The sequence below is a fragment of the Artemia franciscana genome, chromosome 16 (genome assembly GCF_032884065.1).
Source record: "Artemia franciscana chromosome 16, ASM3288406v1, whole genome shotgun sequence".
NCBI lineage: Eukaryota > Metazoa > Arthropoda > Branchiopoda > Anostraca > Artemiidae > Artemia > Artemia franciscana.
In genome coordinates this window covers 12210736-12235045 of record NC_088878.1, presented here as the reverse complement: position 1 = coordinate 12235045, position 24310 = coordinate 12210736, and the positions used below count along the sequence as shown (strand labels likewise).

Sequence of the window (24310 nt, the reverse complement as noted above, 5' to 3'; positions counted from 1 at the left end):
AATAATTTCTGTTCGTTTTAAGTTTTAATGTCGCTCTTTACATGCAGTCATAAAAACTTGTTTTTTTTTCTGTTTAATTTAACAACCAAAAGTGGCAAGCTTTTTTAGTGTACCTTTGGAAAATAAACATGCTCCTGAAATATTATTGACCATTATTTCCTTTCTCCCCCGAATGGGTTAGAAGGATGCCGTAAGGAAAGATTTAAGGGAAAATAGTACTTCCTGGTAGAGGGCAAAGATATTTACTTTGAACAGGCTGGGGAGGAGGATGAGTGTGTGTAGATTTATTGACCTCAGGCGGCTTGATGCTGCAGTAAGTTGTTAGCAGTAGTAGTAGTAGTAGTAGTAATTATTTTGTTTGCTTTACGTAATGGTAACCTTAATTAATCAGGGTTGCAAAGGTAGCTAGCAACCTATAAGAGACGATCACACACCATAGTAAAAACTAAAATAAAACCCTTGTATAGAAATTGCACCATTTCATGGCTTGAACAATAAGGAAATTATATTGGCTTTAAAATCAAGAAAAGTGGCTGCAGCCACGATATTCTGCATATACGGTATCCTTTTTTCTTTCTGTTTTTTTGTTCTCCTCGGCTAGCTGGGCACTTAAAATCATAGAAAATCATAGAGAGCTGTATAATAGCTCATTTTAAAGACAATTGCTACATCTAGTGCCATCGTTATAATCTTATAGGTTATAACCATATATGATGTAATAAGTGAATGTCATATTTATGCACGCTTATCTTTCGATAGTATAATAATATAAGAATAAATTTTTTAGATCAATTTTTTAGGAAAACCTACCTTTTCCTATAACACTGTAGTAGCAAGTTTTATTTTTTATATTATAAGAAGTGTGTAGACATAGGTATGTAAAATGCAGTAATTCTTTTAGGGGTTTTAACAAAAAATAGTGCATAAAGACATGTGCCCACAGGGATGCACACAGAGGAGAGGGGGAGCTCAAAACCCCATTCCCACTCCCCCAAGTCTGATATTTTCTTGAAAAATTTCTGGGTGCTTTTTATTTAAATTTTGAAATAAAATTATCTTGTTCTATTAACCACCTCCAAAGCCCCTCCTCTAAATGCCGAAATTGTTACGATTACCGCTAGGTTTTTCGAATAATTTACGTAATTTTCGGAGAGAGTTACGACAAACTTGGGTTCCATCAATACCTCCTTACCTTAAATATAAACAAATCCATGTATACAGGAATGAATACAAACATAAAATAATGCTAAAACCTGTTCATATCTTCATGGTTTAACTTGGGCTTTCCCACATTTTTATTTCTTGCTGTGTCCGTGTTTAACTTTTTGAAATTACACTTGAAGAAGTATAAATTTTATTTTCAATGTCTATGTAAAACGATATATATTTCAAGCACCTATCAAACAGTTCGTGGTAACGAACTGTTGTAAGGAGCGACCCGGCTCAATAGTAAACGAAACTCTAAAAAACGGAATTTCGATGCTAAAAGATATATCAAAAGAATCGGATTTTTATGCTGATTTTAAATATATAAGTTTCATCAGTCTTTAGCGTAAAGAGCGGGGCGTCGAGGAGGAAAAACCCCTTTCATATACGGAGTAATTTCTGTTCGTTTTAAGTTTTAATGTTGCTCCTTACTTTCATTTCAAAAAACTTGTTTTTTTATTTAATTTAATAATGAGTGAAATGGTGCAACCCAACATTTCAGAAACCTTTCAATCAAGTACGTAGCGTTACCTTTGCTGATCAGATCTCCGTAGGTGCGCGAGAAATAGCGCCGCTGAAACTGCTGGATCCACCATGGGTCTAATGTGCTCCAAAACTTCAGAAACTTCAGTCACTGCTAAAATTTGCTCTGTGTAACAACGGAGTGTCCCGATGTCTGAAAGAGAGCTGTGAATGCAAAGTCGTTGGCGTGCGAGATTGGATAAATTTTGAGAACTGTCGGATACTTTACAGAAAATGTAACTAAATAAGTTTTCCCTTTTATAGTCCACGTTTTTGCTTGTCTGTTTAGACCAAATTTCAAAAAAATACAAGATGCTTTTACAAATTCGGAAAACGAGTGGCAGAAAGCAAAATATTGTCTAAAAATTTATTTGGTAGATTTTCACCTAGCCTCTGACCAAGATCTTCGTTTTCTTATGCAGTGGCAAGCAGGGGTGCCAATTCACGAAAATATTGGGCGAGGGGTATGGAATTTCTAATCGAGCTACAGAAAAGTTATTTCTCAGTATCTGGGGGTTGATTTTCTAATTTGTTCAATGAAAATTCAAAATAAAGTTGTTGCGAATATGTCCAAAATTTTTTTTTAAGATCTGGAGATATGTTATAATCAACTGAATTATTTAAATTCCTACTTGTAGACGTGTTGTTCAAAAGTAATTTCAACGATTGTTTTTTAATATCCTATGGAAGATATTACATCTAAGCTTGTTCAACGAATATAACAAAAAAAATGTTTGATGACCTTTGAGGATACATTATAATTAATCGAATTATTTGAATTTCTACTAATTTAAATACAAAATACAAAAAATCAGGGATCAGCTTCAACTTTTACTTTTATAATATTTTTTATTTTATTTTATAATTAAATTTTATAATTAAATATTTCATAATTAATATTTTATAATTTTTATTTTATAATTAAAAGTAATTTAATGTCCTATTGACGATAATGCAGCTAATTTTAGGGCCGTAGAAGAGTCGTTATTAAAAAAATAATTAGCCATAAGTCTGGGAATTGTAGAGGCAGCTCAGTGTTAAGCATTGCGATAACAGATTATAATTAATCTGTAGTATAATTAATTAATTAATATTATTAATTAATGAAAATAAAATTCTAGTTGATTGACTTTTGGCTATCTCGGAAAGGGGCTAGGTTAGGAAAATGAAAATTTCACGGATGGGTCTAAAGTATGTCCCGGGAAGGTATTTTGAAGTACCCACCTCCACTCCTTCTCCCTCTAGGGGACCCTGAAATTTGCCTTAAATATATTCGCTGAACATATCAATGTTTTTTTTCAAATTTAGGAAATGTATTTGCATATCTTTAAAACCTTGAAAATTGTGATTGAGCAAAGTTTTGAGGCTGAAAACAATTTTGTGTACTTCATTCAAGCAGAAGATCTATTTTGCAAGGTTTCACTTTTATAACACACGTATTTTTAAAGATCATCAAAGGTTAGGGCCCTCTAGAGGGAGAAGGAGAGGAGGTGAGTACTTCAAAATACCTTTCCGGGACATACTTTAGCCTTTAGACTCATCCCTGAAAGTTTCATTTTCCTAACCTAACCCCTTTCCGAGATAGCCAAATGACAATCAACTAGAATTTTACATTAATTAAGTATAATAAATCTTTTAGTTATAAATTATAATTAAAAGTAATTTAATGTCCTATTGACGATAATTTCAGGGCGGTAGAAGAGTGGTTGTTCAAAAATAATTGGCAGTAATTCTGGGAATTGTAGAGGCAGCTCAGTGTTAAGCATTGCGATAAAAGAGTATAATTAATCTGTAGTATAATTAATTTATTAATTAATTAAGCATAATTAATCGTTTAATTATAAATTATAATTTATAACTAAAAGTAATTTTATGCCTATTGACGATAATGCAACTAATTTCAGGGCGGTAGAAGAGTAGTTATTCAAAAAATATTTGGCAATAAGTCTGGGAATTGTAGAGACAGCTCAGTGTTAAGCATTGCGATAAAAGAGTATAATTAATCTGTAGTATAATTAATTAGCATAATTAATTAAGTATAACTAATCTTTTAATTAAAAATTATAATTTATAATTAAAAGTAATTTTATGTCCTATTGACGATAATACAGCTAATTTCAGGGCGGTAGAAGAGTAGTTATTCAAAAAATATTTGGCAATAAGTCTGGGAATTGTAGAGGCAGCTCAGTGTTAAGCATTGCGATAAAAGAGTATAATTAATCTCTAATATAATTAATTTATTAATTAATTAAGCATAATTAATCTTTTAATTATAAATTGTAATTTATAATTAAAAGTAATTTGATGTCCTATTGACGATAATGCAACTAATTTCAGGGCGGTAGAAGAGTAGTTATTCAAAAAATATGTGGCAATAAGTCTGGGAATTGTAGAGGCAGCTCAGTGTTAAGCATTGCCATAAAAGAGTATAATTAATCTGTAGTATAATTAATTAGTAGCCTATAATTAATTAAGTATAACTAATCTTTTAATTACAAATTGTTATTTATAATTAAAAGTAATTTAATGTCCTATTGACGATAATGCAGCTAATTTCAGGGCGGTAGAAGAGTTGTTATTCAAAAAATAATTGACAATAAGTCTGGGAATTGTAGAGGCATCTTAGTGCTAAGCATTGCGATAACAGAGTATAATAAATCTATCAAAAGCCATGTTAGACAAATCAGCAGCCGAAATGGGTTTTGGTAACATTTCCACACCCATTTTGGCCAAAATGGGTTTGAAACTGTGGTGACTGTTCTAGTCAGTGAAGTTTATGCTTTGCATTTTCCATCTCGTGACTCTAATAGAATTTTAATGTACAAGCCTTTATAGCGACAAAAAGTTGTTCATAAAATGTTTGTCTCTAGTTTTCTAAAATAATTAAGTAGCCTATTTAATATTGAAGAGGTGTGTACATCTGTGTATATCTATTGAGTATATCTATATCTATTGAGTATATCTATATCTATTATCTATTGATCTATATATCTATATCTATATCTATCTGTATATCTATCTGTATATCTATATCTATTGAGTATATCTATATGTATATCTATTGAGAGGTGTGTATATCTATTGAAGAGGTGTGTATATCTGTTTATATCTATTGAGTATATCTATATCTATTGAGTATATCTATTATCTATATATCTAAATCTATATCTATCTGTATATCTATCTGTATATCTATATCTATTGAGTATATCTATATCTATTGAGTATATCTATATGTATATCTATTGAGAGGTGTGTATATCTATTGAAGAGGTGTGTATATCTGTTTATATCTATTGAGTATATCTATTATCTATATATCTAAATCTATATCTATCTGTATATCTATCTGTATATCTATATCTATTGAGTATATCTATATCTATTGAGTATATCTATATGTATATCTATTGAGAGGTGTGTATATCTATTGAAGAGGTGTGTATATCTGTAAAACAAAGACAACAGTGCACTATTCGGAGATTGAAGAGTGATATTCTCCTTGTCTTTGGCAATTTCTCGTGAAAATACTGCTTCTGGCCTAAATCCGAAGCTTTTTTACTAACTACAAAATCTGTCTTTATTTAATTTCATTGTATTAATGAAGTGAAGTTATAAACAACGTGCAATAAATATAATGCGAAACATGAATATGAAAAAAATAAACATGTAAATTCTTGTATGGTTGCTAACATGTGTCTTTACATTTGGAATATCCCCTGTCTGACTTGTCCTCTAAGTCGCAAAATGACAGTTCGGAGCAATTATTCGCATTCCAGGAAGATTCTTCAACTTCTTAAATTTTTGTTTTTCAAGTGATTGTCTTAATTATGACATTAGTCCGTGTTGCTGTTGTATCAGCTCTGTATGAACTTTGGTTTTGCTGCTACATCTTTCTAATACAAACAAAAAGTTTGGGGTAAAACGATTCAAGGCTAATTCTTTTATTTTTCAAGAAACAAACTTCAAAATTCAAATTCGTTTTTCTAGAAACAAAATCAAAAAATGAAATTTTTGTTTTTCAAGAAATTGTCTTAATTATGACATTTAGTCCTTGCTGCTGTTGTATCAGCTCGGCATGAACTTTGTTTTTGCTGCTACAGCTTTCTAATACAAAAGAAAAAAGTTTGGAAAAAACGGTTTAAAGCGAAACTTTTTGTTTTTCAAGAAACAAAACTCAAAATTCAAATTTGTTTTTCAAGGAACAAAATAAAAACACCAAATTTTTGTTTTTCAAGAAATTGTCTTAATTATGATATTTTGTCCTTGTTGCCGTTGTATTAGCTCTGTATGAATTTTGTTTTGGCTGCTATAGCTTTCTAATACAAAAGAGGAAGTTTGAAAAAAATGGTTCATAGCTAAATTTTTTTTTCAAGAAACAAAATTCCAAATTCAAGTTCGTTTTTAAAGAAACAAAATCAAAGACAAATTTTTTGTTTTTCAAGAAATTATCTTAATTATGACATTTAGTCCTTGTTACTGTTGTATCAGCTCTTTGTGAGCTTTGTTTTTGCTGCTACAGCTTTCTAATACAAAGAAATTGTTTGGAAAACAATGGTTCAAAGCTATTTTTTCGTTTTTCAAGAGACAAAAGTCAAAATTCAAATTTGTTTTTCAATAAACAAAATCAAAAAGAAAAATTTTGTTTTTCAAGAAATTGTCTTAATTATGACATTTAGTCCTTGTTGCTGTTGTATCAGCTCTGTATGAACTTTGTTTTTGCTGCTACAGCTTTTTAACACAAAGAAGAAGTATGGAAAAGAATGTTTCGAAGCTAAATTTTTTGTTTTTCAAGAAACAAAATTCAAAATTCAAATTTTTTTTCAAGAAACAAAATAAAAAAATAAAATTTTTGTTTTTCCAGAGATTGTCTTAATTATGACATTTAGTCCTTGTTGCTGTTGTATCAGATCTGCTTGAACTTTGTTTTGCTGCTACAGCTTTCTAATACAAAGAAAAAGTTTGGAAAAAAAGGGTTCAAAGCTAAAATATTTTTTTTTGGGGGGGTAGTGGAGATAGTCACTTTAGAGTACCCTCCCAGGTCATACTTTAGTCCGTAGACCTGCCCTGAAAGTTTTATTTTCATAACCAAACCCCTTTCCAAGACGGCTAAAGTAGAATTTTACGAAGTTTACGGCTACTACTACTTAAAATTCACCACAGCACTAACCCACCTGAGGCCGATACAGCTTCACAGGTCCCTTCTCTATCCCAACATATTCAAAGCGACCCTCTTTACATCCTCCCAGGAAGTTCACATTTCCTTAGATCTTTCCTTACGACATCCTCCCACCCCACCCGAGCTGCTTTTTGTTTAGTCCCAGAAGGTTGGCCGAAAAGGACAATCATTGGCAATCTATCATCCTTCATCCACAGAATGTGCCATAGCCATCTCAACCTTTCTTTAATTACAGTGCTAGAAAGAGAGATTGAACCAAACATTTCATATAGCCTTCCGTTATAAATACGGTCGGTCAGTCGGGAACCCAAAACAGTCTGTGGACAATATCTCGGGAAAATTTCTAGAAAATCTTCCCCCGTTTTTCGGAGCACCCATGCTTCAGAATCATATTTGACCACTGTCATCATTGTAGCTTCTAATATTCTAATCCTGGTCACAGACTTATCTTCCTGTTCTTCCAAACTTTTCTTCAACTGTATTAAAAAACATGGGCCTTGGCTGTTCATATTTCAACATCTTCTTTGCACTCAACGTCTTTACTAATAATACTACTGAGGCAAGTGAAGCGGTCCACTTGATAGATCTTTTTGTTACCCATCGTCACTTTTTCATCTTCACTTATTAGCAGCCCTAGCTACTTAGTCTTCTTAACCTTAATTAAATAAAAAAACAAGGTTTTTGTTTAACCAAAAGTTAGGAACAACATTAAAACTTAAAACGAATAGAAAGTATTCCGTATAGGAAAGGGGCTGTCCCCTCCTCAACGCTCCGCTCTTTACTCTATTTTTTTTTTTTTTTTTTTTTTAAGTAGACTTGTGAGAAAGAGTCAAACTTTAGCGTAAAGAGCGGGAAGATGAGGAGGGGGCAGCTCCTTTCATATACGGAATAATTTCTGTTTGTTTTAAGTTTTAAGGTTGCTGCTTAATTATAGTTAAAAAAACTTCTTTTTATTCAATTTCTGATCGTTTTTAAATAATGCTGGGGAATCTGGCACCCCTTTCTTGGAAAATGTTCTTCCCACATGAAAAATTTTTCCATGGAAAGATCCTCCCGCGTAATCTTCTCTTCCCAACCACCCCATCAGAAAAAATGCCCCGTGAAAACGTCTGTATGCTTCTTAAGAACCAATAGCCTACTATATGTAAACAATGGGCAAAGTCCACAACTTCCTGCCCTTCTCTCGGGGACTGCGGGGGATTAAGTCATCATCAAGGACTTAGTTATTCGATTTGTTAGTATATAGAACGAAATGGCTATCTCAAAATTTTGATCGGGTTACTATGGGAAGAAATGAACGTAGGAGGGGGTCTAGCTGTTCTTAATTTTTGTCACTTAAAAAGGGCACTAGAACTTTTAGTTTTCCGTTTGAATGAGCCCTCTCGCAATATTCTAGGACCATGAGGTCGATGTGATTACCTTTGGGAAGAAAAGAAATCCGTGATTTTTCATCTGGCAAAAAATACTAAATTCCACATTTTGCCAATAGGAGCTTGAAACCTCTATAATGGGGTTCTCTGATACACTGAATCTGATGGCGTGATATTCATTAGGATTCTATGAAGATTGTTTCCCCTTTTTTCGAAAATAAGGCAAATTTTCCAGGCTCATAACTTTTGATGGGTTAACTAACCTTGATTAAACTTATATATTTGAGATCAGCGTAAAAATTCGATCCTTTTGATACATATATTGGTGCCAAAATTCCGTTTTTTAGAGTTTCGGTTACTATTGAGCTGGGCTGCTCCATACTTACTCCTAATTATCACCAACTGTTTGAGTTTTAAACCTATTCTAGCAACCGAACTCGCAAAACCTACAAAAGTTCTGTCATTTTCCTCACCATTTCATGTAGGATGCTTAAGTCATCAATATAATCTAAGTTAAGGAAAGTTTTACTTCTCCATTTGATTTTGTGTTTTCTGTTTGTTTTTCCTGCGTTCCTTAAGACAAAGGCCATTAAATTATCCATACAAATGGGGATAGACCACAAACCTTTTTAACTCCTAATTTAATACGAAACCAGCTACTAACCCATTTCTTACCTTAACCGCAGCGGTATTATTCCCGTACATTGTACTAATCACATTAATGAATTTATCTTGTTATATCATATAAAGTTTTTCCACTGCATCTCTTAAGTTAAATTCACTTAAAAACCAGGATTATCCTTGCATTAAGATAACTAATCAGCTTCAAGGATCTCTAAATCTCGATGAATGGGCGATCTTATTTTGAGGAAATTTTGTAGAAGTTAAGTGTGATAAAACTAAAGATATGTCTACTGCTATTACACCTCCCATTAGTAATTCTACTGCGAAAGAAGCTAAAAGATCAAAAAAAAAAGTGTAACACCAAACTCTGTGGAAGTTAAAGATGTTTCGTTTGACTCGAAATGAACTGTGAGTTGGAAAAACAAATATGAAGAGGACGTAAGTTATAATATGCTGCTATTATATATTTTCTTGTTCAAACGCATAGAATCACAATTAAATATTAAACCTGCACATAATGTGCTTTGCGTCCCGGTTTCTTGGTAACATAACAACATACGGACCCAATGGAGTTTAGGGGAGACTGACCGCATCGGTTTCTCTGTCCCGATTTTGGCTTGTATTGTAGGAACCACTTTTGATTCGACAACTCTCACAGAGCATGGATGACTTGGCGGAAATAAGTATTAAAATAAACGGTGGCCAGAGCAAAAAAGATGAAACAGAACTTTGATGCTGCTTGGGATGGAAGCAACTGTGGCAATATAAAGAGGAGTATTACATTTCTCCCAATTGCGTGTAGACCCACTTTTTGGAACAAGCATTTTTAGTGGTCTATTATGACTGAATCTGAACGAAAGTCCAGACTGTAACTGGAAAACTAGGAATGGATAAGCATGAAAGTACGTGATCAATATTAGAGGTATGACCACTAGTGTGGGTGTACGGAGAATCGAGGGACTTTGGCCAAATCTTAAAAGTGGTGGGGAGGCAATTCATAAAAATATCAGAATAAATATGATTCTCGTATGGGTTACAGTTAAGGTCCCCGGCAATTAGCCAATTACACATACTAAGCTCAAGAGACTCCAAATGTTGGCTTAGGGCTTCTGCTGCTCTTGAGAACTTTGTCAGAGAGACAATATTGTTGTAGTGAGTAGGCATGTATATTCTGAGGAACTCAATTCCCTCAAAAGAGACGCACAACAGAATACTGCTTCTAATAGTCGGCTTTGCCAAAAGTTCCATCCTAGCGTATAATACCTTTTGAGTGATTTATATTAAAGTTTTGGGTACATGTAAGGCTTTTATCTGATCCTGTAGATAAGACAGTAAAATTTGATATAAAAGGCTCGCAAAGATATTTATGCATTCGAGAAGAAATACACCGCATTTACGAAAAGCACAATTTCCCAATTGAAAATGGAATTTCCTTGCCTTATTCTCGGTCACAAAATGTCTGTATTTTTGCTTTTTCTCTTTAATATTTGTAAGTAAATAAGAAGAAACTAAAATGTCGCATACTATTGAAGGTGTCTTGTTTAGTTGCAGGTCATGTGCCGATATTTGTCATAGAATGGCAGGGAAAGAAATCTTTATCAGTCTATTAAGTCTTCTTTTTCTCAAGCAATCAGTAGACGCATTTGATGCAGGTGAGTTAACCTTTTTTTGGTTCTATCTTCTTTAATACTCTATTGTACTACTCATATGCAGGTTCAGAAATATGTAGGCTTGAAAGAAATAGTGAAAGGGTTTAAACTTGCCCTGTACCTACCCTGTGACAAAACTGCATATCATTTCGCAATTTTTCTTTCATTTTTTTTTAATTACGAAGTTTTCTTTCCCAAAAAAAAAAATGACTTTCTCCCCTGTAAGATTTCCATCCCATAGATGTCATGAGAACAATTTTTTTGCTAGATTTATAATTCCCCTGTCACTGCTTTTGTGTGTGTGTGTGTGTGCATGAAAGTGACTTTCTAAAACTGTATCGAAGCTCTGTGAAAAGTGTTCATTCAACATATTTTTCACGGCTAAGCTAATAAGAATGTAATTGGCTGCCAAGAGAAAATCACATAAAAAGGGATATTTCTAGTGTTGCATTACTTTTTCCATGGAGTTCTAGAAAAACGAATTGTATGGTTATCTGTGTCTGAGTTTTTTTTTTTTTTATTTATGAGTATCAACAGCTAGTTTTTGGATGCATCACGACCATTCAGCTAAGGAGTGCGAACATTCGGGGAATTCAGATCGTAGAAATCGTTCTCATAGGCCTTTTATTCCTTTTGTTGAGCCTAAGGTGCAGAAGTGGAACTGCAATGATTATAGAACTAAAGACTCTGCTCGTCCTTTTCTGGCACGACGAGCAGATCAGACGTTCTTATGAAAAAACGAAAAGAAGCTTGAAACGTGGTTCAAAAACTAGATGGAATGTGAAGGCTAGAGCAAATAAATTAATTTATTGACAACCATAAGCAGTAAAAGCTAAAAAATAGTAGGTCACATTGCTTCACTTCCAAGATATATTTAATGCCCAGAGTTAGTAATTTGGGAAAAGACTATGGGATATGTTGACTGGCTAAAATCTAATAGAAAATTTCACACATGATCTAGGCTTGTACATCACTTCAAGGCTTTTTAACACCTGAAAAAGCATTCCTGACGCAAGACTTTGTAAAGCATTCGCATTCGTAAAACTTATCTATATCACATAGGTACTGGAAATAGAGTATAGTACCTCAGAAATATGAAAACAATAAGACAAGTCAGTCACCTTCCGAAGCAGAGAACGAAGAATGCGATAATACAGAAGAGGGTATCTTCAGAGGATAGCTAAAAGAAATCCTAGATTAAATATTCTCTTATCTAAGACTCATGCGTCGAGGCAGCTACCGAGCGAATAGAGATATTGGCTTTCTGTTTAAACAACGTCTACAGCCTGGGGTCTGCAGCATGGGGTTAGTCTGCAGCAGAGTTATGAATAAACTTTACTGATCTGCAAATTAAGTACAACACAGACTTTCGGAAGACGGAAATGTCCTCCAAGAAAGAAAATTTCAGGCTTCGAATTCCACAATTGGTAAAAAAAGAAATTTAATGTTGATATTGTGCGGTCCATGGTTAATTTGCATTGCAACAGCCTGAGTATTAAAATTGCTTCTTGTATTATCCTCACCCTCTGTACCACCGCTGTGTCTTGCGAGAAATTTTTATAAGGTAAATTACTTTAGTTCATGTCTACCATGGAACAAAAAGTTTAATTTACATCCCCTGCTGTTAACACCACATTACCAAGATGATCGTTGTTATTCAGTTTTGGAGGATTTCTAAACAAATCTATACTTTAAATAAATACTAGATCTGTAAAGTACACACTTAATTATAATTATGAACTATAAATCCAAAAGAACTGACCAGTAAAATACTCTATTGAATAATTGACCCCCAAGGTTTTCATCAGGCAACTTGTCATTCTTCTCAGAAAACATCAAGCTTAAGTCAACTTCAAAGGAGTATCCAACAGAAAGGCTTTTTTTTTAAATTGGCTGGTTTTAGCACAAAATTTAAGCATACTTGTATTCGCGCAAGAATGTGCTTGTCTTTATAGATGGTAAGGTCCATAGGTGGTAGCTAACCATTCATCGAATCACCATTTACAAAACAAATCTAAATAAATTCTTCCCTTCGAAAAGTTGGTTCGTCATAAAAGTGAGAGCTATTTCGTCGAAAAAATTCCATCAGTAAAATTTTTCCTGTCTCTGAAAAAAATATACAAGTGAATTAATGGGTTAGTCATAGCATTAAAACTCAATAGCACTTCTAGATGGTCATGGGATATGCTCATGCTGAAGTTCATAATGTCGTAAAGGTCTTTGTAGGCTACGGCTATAAAACATATTTTGACTGCCTCCCCTTTCCATTTTGGTCGCAAAAAACTAAAATTGATCTGAAATAATAAAAAAATTGCACTTGTTCGCGGAGTTCAAGATAATGGTGGCTTTTTTTTTACTCTGGCAAATCTTATAATCAATTTTCATCCTTCATACTTAAAACGCGTCCAAAGACAGTCTTATTAGGAGGACCTTTCTAGAACTTTGACTATTCAAGCCTAACGTTTTCTAACGTTTCATCATGAGACAACGCCTTCCTCTTCAAACGATTTAAAGCATGTGCTATAATGTGCCTCTAAATAGCTGCAATAGAATCGGAGTCAACGTAGTAGCGTGTCAAAACTTAATATAAAAAGGTAAAATTAAAGAATGTTCCTTGATTCTGTTTGGCTTATTTATTGTCATCGATATAGATACGAGTAGAAAATTGATGGTCAGTTATATGACGGAGAGTCAGTGAAATACTGATTACAAAACTTGTGGAATATTTGATCTTTGATCTAAACAAATAGTGTTAAATAGAATCGTTTACCAGCGTTTAAAAAGGGCACCAGACGTCGCTAAGTCAAGGAGGATAAAGTTCACTGTGCTTCTCTTTAATAAGTTTGACAAATTTGGCCCTGGCGTACACAAAGTAGAGACTTATTTCCGTTTCAATAAGTTGGGCAAGTTTAGCTTCGCTTTTGTTTGTCATTAAATTTGTAAAGGCTACAACCAATACACAAAAAAGAAAGCTGAAAAGCAGATATTCTTTCCAATATCGGCATAATTTTATGCTGACAGTGACGTGTCTCCCCTATCCAAGTGCTGGCACAGAATGATGGTTTTCAGAATTTAAAGTGACGAAAAGTCCCTTTACAGAATAATATATTTCATCAAAAATCATTTTCCAGCCCATTGCATGTCGGAGGAGTAGCTCACAACTGTATATCGTGAGATTAATCGAATATGTACCATGTGATTTCGGAGCCAAAGTATTATTCTGAAATGATTATTTCTTGCACGTTTTTACCTTGTTCAGATTTGTCTGAACTTTGAGTTATCAACTTGACAATCTATTTTGGAGAGCTACACAATTTCGAAAAACGTGAATAAAACACACTAATTTTATGTGATAAAATAAGGAGTTATAAGAAAAATGGTAAGAATCTTGGCATTGTGGAGGGAGGGTGTGGGCCAAAAGTCTACCTCTCCCTGCCTACGTGTATATCTGCATATGTCTTTTTCTGGCAAAATAGCCGAGTGATGTTAAAATCGACGACTAATTATTCAGTGTCTCGGTGAAATGGGGCCAGCCTCTTCCTGGGTGTGCCTAGCGTGACCACAGCTTTTGATATCGTAGGACCAGCTTTGATTTTTTACTGAAGTACACTGTTGTATCAAGACAAGAGATACCTGGTTACTCAGATGCTTGTGAAAACCTATACAAAGGGGGGAGCGGAAGGGAATTGGAAGGGAACCGGTTCTCCTAGGTCAAGTGAAAATGACTGAAAACTGAAGAATGGGCCATAGATAAGATAGATAGGATTTATTGAAAAAGCCTGTGGGCCATATAGTACCATAAAGGTAATGGTATACTAAAGAAAACTGACCTGTTTCTGTGGATGCTTGAATTAGGTAGACTTATCTTAGTTTTGACAAGATATTTGAACACATTAAATTTAGCTGGGGGGCGGCAAACTGGGTTGTAGAGGACAGTTGTCCCTCCCTGCCCCATAGCAAGTTACGCCCCTGTTGAATTCACTTTTTCAAAACGCTTTTTAACACGAAATCTATTCTACAAAGAAAAGAAGAACACTTAAAGAAATGAAAAAAAAAAGTCTCTCAATTGATAAAAAGGGTAAATATAAAAGAAAGGGCTACTTTATAACATATACCTTAACAAAAATTTTCCTGTTTGATTCAATGTAAAAGGTCATAGTCGTGAGCATAGCTAGAGGACTAGTTCCTCTCCTCCTATAGTTCATATTATTTTCCTTTTAAAATCCTCAAAAGAGAGCGCGAAGCTAGGTTCGAACAAAAGGCAGTAAGTCCACTTCCCTATCTGGCCAGTTTCCCCGTACCCAAAGATATAATTGCAAGATACACCCACGGCTAGACTTGAACCAATTATCCTTTTTGCTGCAGCAAAACATTGCCAACAATGGATACGTTCAAAGGCGCAACCGTTTCCTTTTATATGGTTCAGGCTGGCGACCGTGCTCCAGAAGTATCACGATCAGTCTTTTTAAGAATGGAACATACAAGTATTGCTATCTTAAACCAGTGCGCTTGCGCACTGTCAATGCGCATACGCATGGATGCCGTGTAATGGAGACTGAAGGCTACCAGAAGTACCAAATTCAATCCAGAGGGATCGTGAATGGCTTTTGAGTAGATGAAAATGATCGCATGACAACACTCTCACCTAATGAGAGGCTTTTTTTTCACTTAAATAAAGGTATTGAAAGGGAAAGTAGTATGCTATGTCTTTACTCAAAGAGTAACTGAGAGAAAAATTTGTCAAGTAAAATGAAAATTTTATGGTCCTTCTGGTCCGAATTTGGAGCTTCTGGTACAGTTTCTTGTACCAGACATACATCTGTATGTACATTGACCGCAAGCGCACCGGTTGAAATTGGTGATACTTGGGCATTGCGAAAATGAGATCTGTAGACCACGTTCGCTACCTTGTATGTATCTTTATGCTATCTCCGGTAATCCCAAAGCTTGTACACTATTATATACTAACAGTAATTATTTACTAATAGGTTGTCAAATTTATCTTTTAGCTCGTTGTTTAGCTGCTCTTGGTATGGAGTCTGGTACAATTAAAGACGAAGATATCCAGGCAAGTTCTTCATTTGAAAATGGGAGTGTTGGACCTCAAAATGCAAGGTAGATTTGTTTTCAATACATATATAAAAACGCATACAATAAAAATGTTGTTTTCTTCAAGAAGGGCTCTCACCTTTTTGTCTGGTGTAACTATACATGACGTCCTACTTTTAATCCTTCCTTCTGTTCTTTATTTCTACACCTGTGCATCTCATCCTCCCTCTGTATTTCTATGGCTCTTTAAAACATAAAACAGACTCGCAAATAGCCTGAATATTTTACTTATATATTTAGAGCCATTATTAAGTCTATTTTGGATGTTTAATATTTGTTTTTATCCCAACTCCAAGAAAATATGTGATATAAGATGGGTGGCCGTAAAATATAAAACAGTCTAAAAAATATAAAGCTAAACCAGTGCTGCTTTGTACTTCAGCCCGTGGTCTGGCTCCTTCAATTTTTTTTTTTGAAGTAAACCACATGTCCCTTAACCTCCGCAGTAGGGATCAATGCCTAAACCCAGCCCCTGATCAAGATCGTGTTTTGCATTTATCCAAGTTTTACATTTAATTTTTGACCTTGACCTTTGATGATTTTGACCTTGTCATTTGTAAGATCTTTAGCTGTAAAGGAATTTTCAAAATTATCAATTATTTTAGGAAGGAAATTGGGACTAATTTAGGTTCTGTTAAATAATTTAGAAACTTGTTGGGTTTCTACTTTTCCTCTCCTACTGTAAATTCGAAGCAATGTTTCAGTGCACTGCAAAAAGTGAATGATTTATGCTGTAATAAGCTACATTTGTGTACCTATATCTTTTTCCTTTTTCCTATATCTATATTTCCTTTTTTTTCATTTTCTGTTTTTTTTCCTTTTTGTTATTTCCTCTACTAACTTTTTCTGCTTGATTGTTTTTTGTTTTTTTTTGCCTGTGAGTATTATTGAGAGGAAATAATAATTAGATGAAATATTGCACACAGGTCAGCTAATTGTCTAATTACGGCCATATCTTCGATTTAATTGTTGTATTCCATGAATTAATGAAACAATGATTTTGTATACATTCAAAACCCATGAACCATGATTCCCGTGTGGGGTGTATGCCCGCCAATGGGGCATGGTATTATCTCGGAGAGTCAGGGACAGGAAGTGCTTCTACTGACTATACTTTAGAGCCTTAAGTGTCAAATAATGTTTGGTACTTGTGTATTGTTCAGAACACACTCAATATAACATACCCTTACCTAACCATTTCTATATATAGAATATTTAATTAGAATGTACCTGCATCGTAGTTTGTTTCACGAAAGAACCTAACTTCAATTATTAAGTGTGCTCTGAATAATACACAAGTACCTAATGTTTTTAAAGGGAATGACGTCATATTTATATCCATTTAAATATAAAAAAGATATAGTATTGCAATAACGTCAAACATTGTATTAAAGACGGAAATTTCTTACTCGATCCTAATCTTACATGGCTAACCGATAGTCCCCTGTTTTTATTTTGGGATATGTGGGATTTGAATTTCCTTTTTTGATCGAGATTAAAAACAAGATCGAGATTCTTAACTGAAAGTAAGGAGCGACATTTAAACTTAAAACGAACAGAAATTGCTTCGTATATGAAAGGGGCTGCTTCCTCTTCAACGTCACGCTCTTTACGCTAAAGTTTGACTCTTTCTCTCAACTCTTCTTTTTAAAATAGTAAAAAACTTTAGCGTAAAGAGCGGGGCGTTGATGAGGAAGCATCCCTTTCATATATGAAGTAATTTCTGTTCGTTTTAAGTTTTAATGTCGCTCCTTACTTTCAGTTAAAAAAAAGCTTGTGTTTTATTATTTAATTTCTGAACGTCTTTGAATCAATGCATGTTTTGATTTTGGCTCTCCGCAGAAAATAATTAAAACGAAATTTGCATGTTTATTTTTTTGGCTAAATGGCTTTCTCATAGTTTTGATCGAATGATTTTGAGAAAAAAAGAGCGGGGGAGGAAGCCTAGTTGCCCTCCCATTTTTTGGTTACTTAAAAAGGCAACTAGAACTTTTAATTTTGTACGAATGTTTTTATTAGTAAAAGATATAAGTAACTTATAAATTAGCTTATGTAACGAACTTTAGTATTCTCATGTTTTATTACATATATGAGGGGGTTTACCCCCTCGTCAGTACCTCGCTCTTTACACTAAAGCTTAAATTTTGTCCCAATTCATTAAGAATGACCCTTGAATCAAAAAAGCCGTAGAATAAATAGTTGAAATTACTAAAAATACTTTATCGTAAAGAGCGAGGTATTAGGAGAAGGTGAGCCCCTCATATACGTAATAATTTATAATAGAAATTTTCTTCCCCCATGACAAATTCCTCGATGGAAAGCTCCCCATCATATCCCCCTCTTCTCAACCCCTCCCCCAACCAAAACATCCCCCTGAAAACGTCTGTACACTTCCCAATAACCATTACTATATGTAAGCACTGGTCAAAGTTTGTAACTTGTAGCCCCTCCCACGGGGACTGTGGGGGAGTAATTCGTCCCCAAAGACATAGTTATAAAGTTTTTCGACTACGCTGAATATAATGGCTATCTCAAAATTTTGAGCCGTTGACTTTGGGAAAATAATTAGCGTGGGAGGGGGCCTAGGTGCCCTCCAATTTTTTTGGTCACTTAAAAAGAGCACTATAACTTTTCATTTCCGTTATAATGAGCCCTCTCGCAACATTCTAGGACCACTGGGTCGATACGATCACCCTTGGGAAAAAAAAAACAAACAAATAAACACGCATCCGTGATCTGTCTTCTGGTAAAAAATACAGAGTTCCACATTTTTGTAGATAGGAGATTTAAACTCCTACAATAGGGTTCTCTAATACGCTGAATCTGATGGTGTGTTTTTCGTTAAGATTTTGTGACTTTTAGAGGGTGTTTTTCATTAAAATATCAAAATTCCATTTTTTAGAGTTTTGGTTACTATTGAGCCAGGTCGCTCCTTGATATTCAAATAAAAAGTTTTAATGAAATGGAATAAGCAAGATCATTTTTCAAGCAAAACCTATTGCTGGACATAATTAGAAGATGGTATTAAAGTTCACCAGCAGCTATGGATTTCCTGGCATCAATTATTCAATTGAGCAATATTTCGACTGGTGATTTTGCAATGTCATAATCAGCTTATTTGAATTTAAATTATCTGCCAAAATACGACCAAAAATAAAATCATTGTCCAGAAAGTAATCGTCAGAAATGAAAAACAGCGCATAAGAAATACAAAAATAAATTAGCTTATCTTTGAAGAAGCTGAAATTGCAACAATTCATTTTATTTTTAAGGGAAAAGTGTCTGTTTTTATTCCTGAAGGAATAAGGTAGAATGTTGGCTTCTTCAAAGTGTTCGCTTCAATTGATGCCTGCAAATCCATAGCTGCGGATGAGCTTAAGAACCGTCTCCAAATATTGGATAAGCAGTTGTAAGATTTCTTAAAAAATAGCTTTTGGTAGGAAATGAAAGAAATCTGATAGGCTTTACTTAAGATTTCTTCAATTCGTCATACATACGAAGCCTGTCAAGGTGTATACGAATTTTAGTCGGGTTGCTATAATTAGAGTTTTCAAATAAATGTAAGCACAAAGGGATTATTTTGATTAGTCGATCCTTTACTTGCTTCCAGTCAGGGACGTGCATATAAATTTATTTAGGGGATAAGGCAGTGACTTTGGCGACAAATCAGGGAAAACATGCAAATGGGAAAATTATGTGGAAAAGCGATTAAACTGTAACATTTCCCATCAAAAGAACTTAGATCATCTAACCTAGTTATTACCTACCATTTTAGCTCTGATTTTGGAAGGCCAATGTATGATCATTAACAATGTCTGTTAATTAATACCCATGCCAATTAATGCGATTTGTCTTAAGCTTATTTGGTTCTTTAGTTTATTATGAAGAGGTAAGGGAACCTAATAAATTTATTTTAAGTGGTATTGGTGAACCACATATTTTTCTAGCTTTAGGGGGCAATACATTAACAATACATTGGCAATATAATTATTATTGGCAGGAGAGAAATTTTACCAGTTGCTACAAGTTGCCGTGAACTTTTTGCAATAGGAGACTCTAATCAATCAATCAATTTATTTAAGGAAAAAATAGAAAAATTGCCAAGCTTTAGACCCCAGCAAAGGCTCTTTGGCCTGTGAGAGTGGGAAACTAAACAATACATTAAATAATATCACTAAATAATGGCGAAGACCACACTGTCTTTCCATAGTACAAATACAGAAGAGAGAATAATGAGGGCTTTTTTTTCCCAAGACAGTGAACCAACAAAACCTATTTGAATATTTCGGCCCTATTTCAAGGGCCGTCTTAATAATTTCTTATTGCGATATTTGCTTATTCCAATTTGTAATAAATACAGTTAGTGAAACGAATGAACCTTTTTAGCTTGTAAAATGTTAGCTTTTATCACACAGTCTTGGCTGAACTTTTCGTTAAGAAGTAAGGATGTCAATGCTATTTTTTTTAAAAAACATGGATTTTTAACCGAGAACTTTTATTGTAAGTGTGTTATTGTTTATTATTTTCTTTGTTGAAGAAATATTCAAATAGGTTTTGTTGGTTCACTGTCTTGGGAAAAAAAAGTCCTCATTATTCTCTTTTTTCTGTATCTGTATAATATCACTAAAATCAAAAAGAAGGACAAGAAAAAAACACAAAAAAGGGGAGAGGAGAAAAAAAGAAAAAAAAACAACAAAACAACGCCATACATGATTATATAAAAAACAATCATTTGTGCTGATACAGTAGCAAAAACAATAAATATAGGAGATGGATAAGAGTATATAACGGACTGATAAAAATAGCTCTGTAAGATTTTCAAAACTATAATAGACTAAGCCATTGCTTATTTCATTTATAAAAAAAAAAAATACGAGTTCTTTATCTGAAATTTAGTCTTGTTCAATTTCAGAAATTGAGCATACAGTAATTTCAGTCACTGTTTCTTTTTTTTAATATTTAATATTAAAATTTTTTTATATAAAAATATAAATATTTTAATATTTAATATTTAATTAATATTAATATTTAATATTTTAATATTTTAATATTTTTGTTAAAATTTTAATATTTTATATTTTTAATATATTAATATTTTAATATTTTAATATTTAATATTTAATTAATATTATTAACATAAATATTTTTTTATATAAAAAATATTAATTTTTTTTTAATATTTTTTTTTTTAGAAGGCATTTTCAATGAAAATGCCTTCTACAAATTATTATCAAAATATGAGGGGGGGGGGGCGTAAAAACCTAGATGGGGCACAGGCTTGAGTCTCCATCTTACCAACAAAAAAACTTCTAATCATGATTATTGTTGCCCAGCTATGCTATGGATTTCAGACTACTATATAATTACAAATGTTATTTCATATTATAATCAGTTTTTTAAATAAATTAAACTTCCTGTTACGTGAGCATCCTTATGCAGATAGCACAAAGAGAAAAGGGGATATTACTGTCCTACAGTTCCGTCCTATAATTTCGTTGGTTTATATCCGCGACGTATTTTTTTATACCATTGGATTATTCGTTCTTTCTGGAGAGAATTAAATAAAAAAATACTAGTTTTTTTTTAACAGAAAGTAAGGAGCGACATTAAAACTTAAAACGAACAGAAATTACTTCGTATATGAAAGGCTTCCTCATCAACGCCCCGCTCTTTACGCTAAAGTTTGACTCTTTCTCTTAACCCTGCTGTTTAAAACAGTAAAAAACTTTATACCGTAAAGAGCAACGCGTTGATGAGGAAGCAGCCCCTTTCATATTTTGAGGAAGCAGCCCCTGAGAAATTTGCCTCATTTTAGAAAATAGAGAAAAAAAACCCTAAAAGTCATACAATTTTGACGAAAATAACACCATCAAATTCAGCGTATCAGAGAACCTTATTGTAGAGGTTTCAAGCTCATATCTACAAAAATTTGGAATTTCGCATTTTTTGCCAGAAGACAGATCACGGATAAGTGTTTATTGTTTTTTTTTTTTTTTGTTTTTTTGTTTGTTTTTTCCCCAGGAGTGATCGTATCGACTGAGTGGTCCTAGAATGTCGCGAAAGGGCTCATTCTAACGGAAACTAAAAGTTCTAGTGCCCTTTTTAAGTGGCCAAAAAATTGGAGGGTACCTAGGCCCCCTCCTGCGCTCATTTTTCCCGAAAGTCACCGGATTAATATTCTGAGATAGCCATTTTATTCACAATAGTCGAAAAACCCAATAACTATGTCTTTAGGGACGACTTACTCCCCTGCAGTCCCTGTGGGAGGAGCTGCAAGTTACAAAATTTGACCTGTCTTTACATATAGTAATGATTACTGCTAAGTGTACAGACGTTTTCAGAGGGATTTTTTGGTTTAGGGGGGAGGGGGTTGCGTCGGAGGATATTTCCATGGAGAAACTTCTCATGGTGGAAGAGAATTTCAATGAAGGGGGCACAGGATTTTCTAGCATTATTTGAAAAAACAAGGAAAAAAAATATGAAAAGTTTTTTCCTACCAAAAGTAAGGAGCAGCATTAAAACTGAAAACGAACAAAACTTATAACGCATATGAGGGGTTTACCTCTTCTTTATACTTCACTCTTTACGCTAAAATATTTTTAGCAATTTCAACTATTTATTCTTCGGCCTTTGTGATTCAGAGGTCACTCTTAAGGAATTGGGACAAAATTTCAGCTTTAGTGTAAAAAGCGAGGTATTGACGACGGTTGAACCCCCTCATAAACGCAAAAAAAACATAGAAAGTTCGTTACGTAAGTTAATTCGTAAGTTACGTATTTTTTTTACCAATGAAAACGTTTGTAAAAAATTAAAAGTTCTAGTTGCTTTTTTAAGTAATCCAAAAATTGGAGGGCAACTAGGCCTCCTCTCTCGCTCCTTTTTCTCAAAATCTTCCGATTAATTGCAATTAATAACATTAAAACTTAAAACGAACAGAAATTACTCCGTATATGAAAGGGGCTTTTCCTCCTCAACGCCCTGCTCTTTACGCTAAAGTTTCTTACTGTTTTAAAAATAGAGTTAAGAGAAAGAGTCAAACTTTAGCGTAAAGAGCGAGGTGTTGAGGTGGAAAAGCCCCTTTCATATGCGGAATAATTTCAGTTCGTTTTAAGTTTTAATGTTGCTCCTTACTTTCATTTAAAAAAGAACTTGTTTTTTTTTATTTAATCTAACAACAAAAACCAACTTAAATCAATGAAAGAGAAGTTACCGATTAGATTGAATAAGTATCCTTTGCCTTTAGCCACAGAATGGGTTTCAAAACTCTAACACATATTTTAAAAGACCGTAGACTCAAAAGATATGTCTTTGGTAATAAAATATCTAATCTAAATCTTTATTACATCAGACTTTTTCCGCCCCAGATTTTCTCCAAATTTTAAATATCTCACAAAGGTCTTTCCGACACGTTTTTAATTTAGTGAAACGCTTATCAGAAAAATATTCAAAACTCGAATTTCAACATTTTCAACAAACACGGATTTTCCTTCCTTGATTTTGTCCTTGCTCTCCTTTGGAAAATCTATCCTCCAAGGTTTTCACCCCCAAGGAGCTAAGTATTCTATCAAAAGGACCTAAATTTGCAATGGCTCAGACACACGTAAATAAATAAGATATTATTACGAGTGTGGAGTCCGGTATGTTTACCTCTCATGGTGAAGTTGAAAATCCAGACCTACTAAGAGGAGAAATAGTAAAGAGTATTCTTGATTATAAACCGTCATGGTCGCTTACAACTCAATCAAAGGAAGAAATTAAAATCCTCCAAAATTTAAAAAAAGATAAAAATACAGTAATTACAAGAGTGGACAAAGAAAACACAGTTGTGATTAAGGATTCTGCAGATTATCAAAATAAAATAAATACACTTTTATTGGATAAAAATACTTATAAAGAAATAAAAACTGATCCCATAGATAAATACACCAAGCAGTTGAGGAAAGAATGAAAACATTTTTAAAGACAATAGACTAATCACCCCTCAAATGTACACAAAATTTTACCCAAAATATTGTTCAGCCCCAAAATTTTATGGTCTACCCAAAATCCATAAAAAGGATACTCCGTTACGTCCTATTGTAGCATGTTATAGTTCTTCAACTACAGGTGTAGGAAGATTCTTAGCTACATTTTTCAAGTCTCTTCTAACAACACAAAAATCTTATATAAAAAATTCCATAGATCTTGCTGAGAAGCTGAAAAATCATAGTATAACAGAAAAAACTATCTTATCTAGTCTTGATGCAGTTTCCATGTACACTTCATGCGATGTCCATAAATGTGAACAGGCCTTACAAAGAAAATTAGAGGAAAATTCTGCTTGGTCAGATTATAAAACCTTGAAAATTGACTCAATAATGACGCTTGTACGTCTTTGCAACAAGTCCTCTTTATATTTGATGTTTCGAGAAAAAAATTTCCTTCAGGTCAAGGGCCTAACCATGGGCACTGTTTTGTCTCCTTTTTTGGCAAATTTTTACATGGATTTCATAGAACAGTCTGCTTTGAATAGTTTCCCCTTAAAACACTCTCTCTGGTTTCGTTTCGTTGATGATATTTTTCCTGTTTGGGAACATGGTCAGGACTCTAAAAGATTTTGTGGCACATTTGAATTCTTTTGATTCGAATCTTCAATTTACAATAGAACTGTA

At 33.6% G+C, this 24310-nt stretch overlaps 1 protein-coding gene across 1 annotated transcript in view; it reads left to right on the top strand.

Annotated features, from left to right (window-relative positions):
* Positions 1–1825: 1825 nt before the first annotated feature.
* Positions 1826–24310, top strand: part of LOC136036854 (discoidin domain-containing receptor A-like) — a 66302-nt gene continuing 43817 nt past the window's right edge. The window contains exons 1-3 of the mRNA XM_065719181.1: positions 1826–1964; positions 10447–10553; positions 15560–15665. Of these exons, the coding sequence (XP_065575253.1) occupies positions 10478–10553; positions 15560–15665 (182 nt within the window). The 5' untranslated portion in view covers positions 1826–1964; positions 10447–10477. The remainder of the gene's footprint in view (positions 1965–10446; positions 10554–15559; positions 15666–24310) is intronic.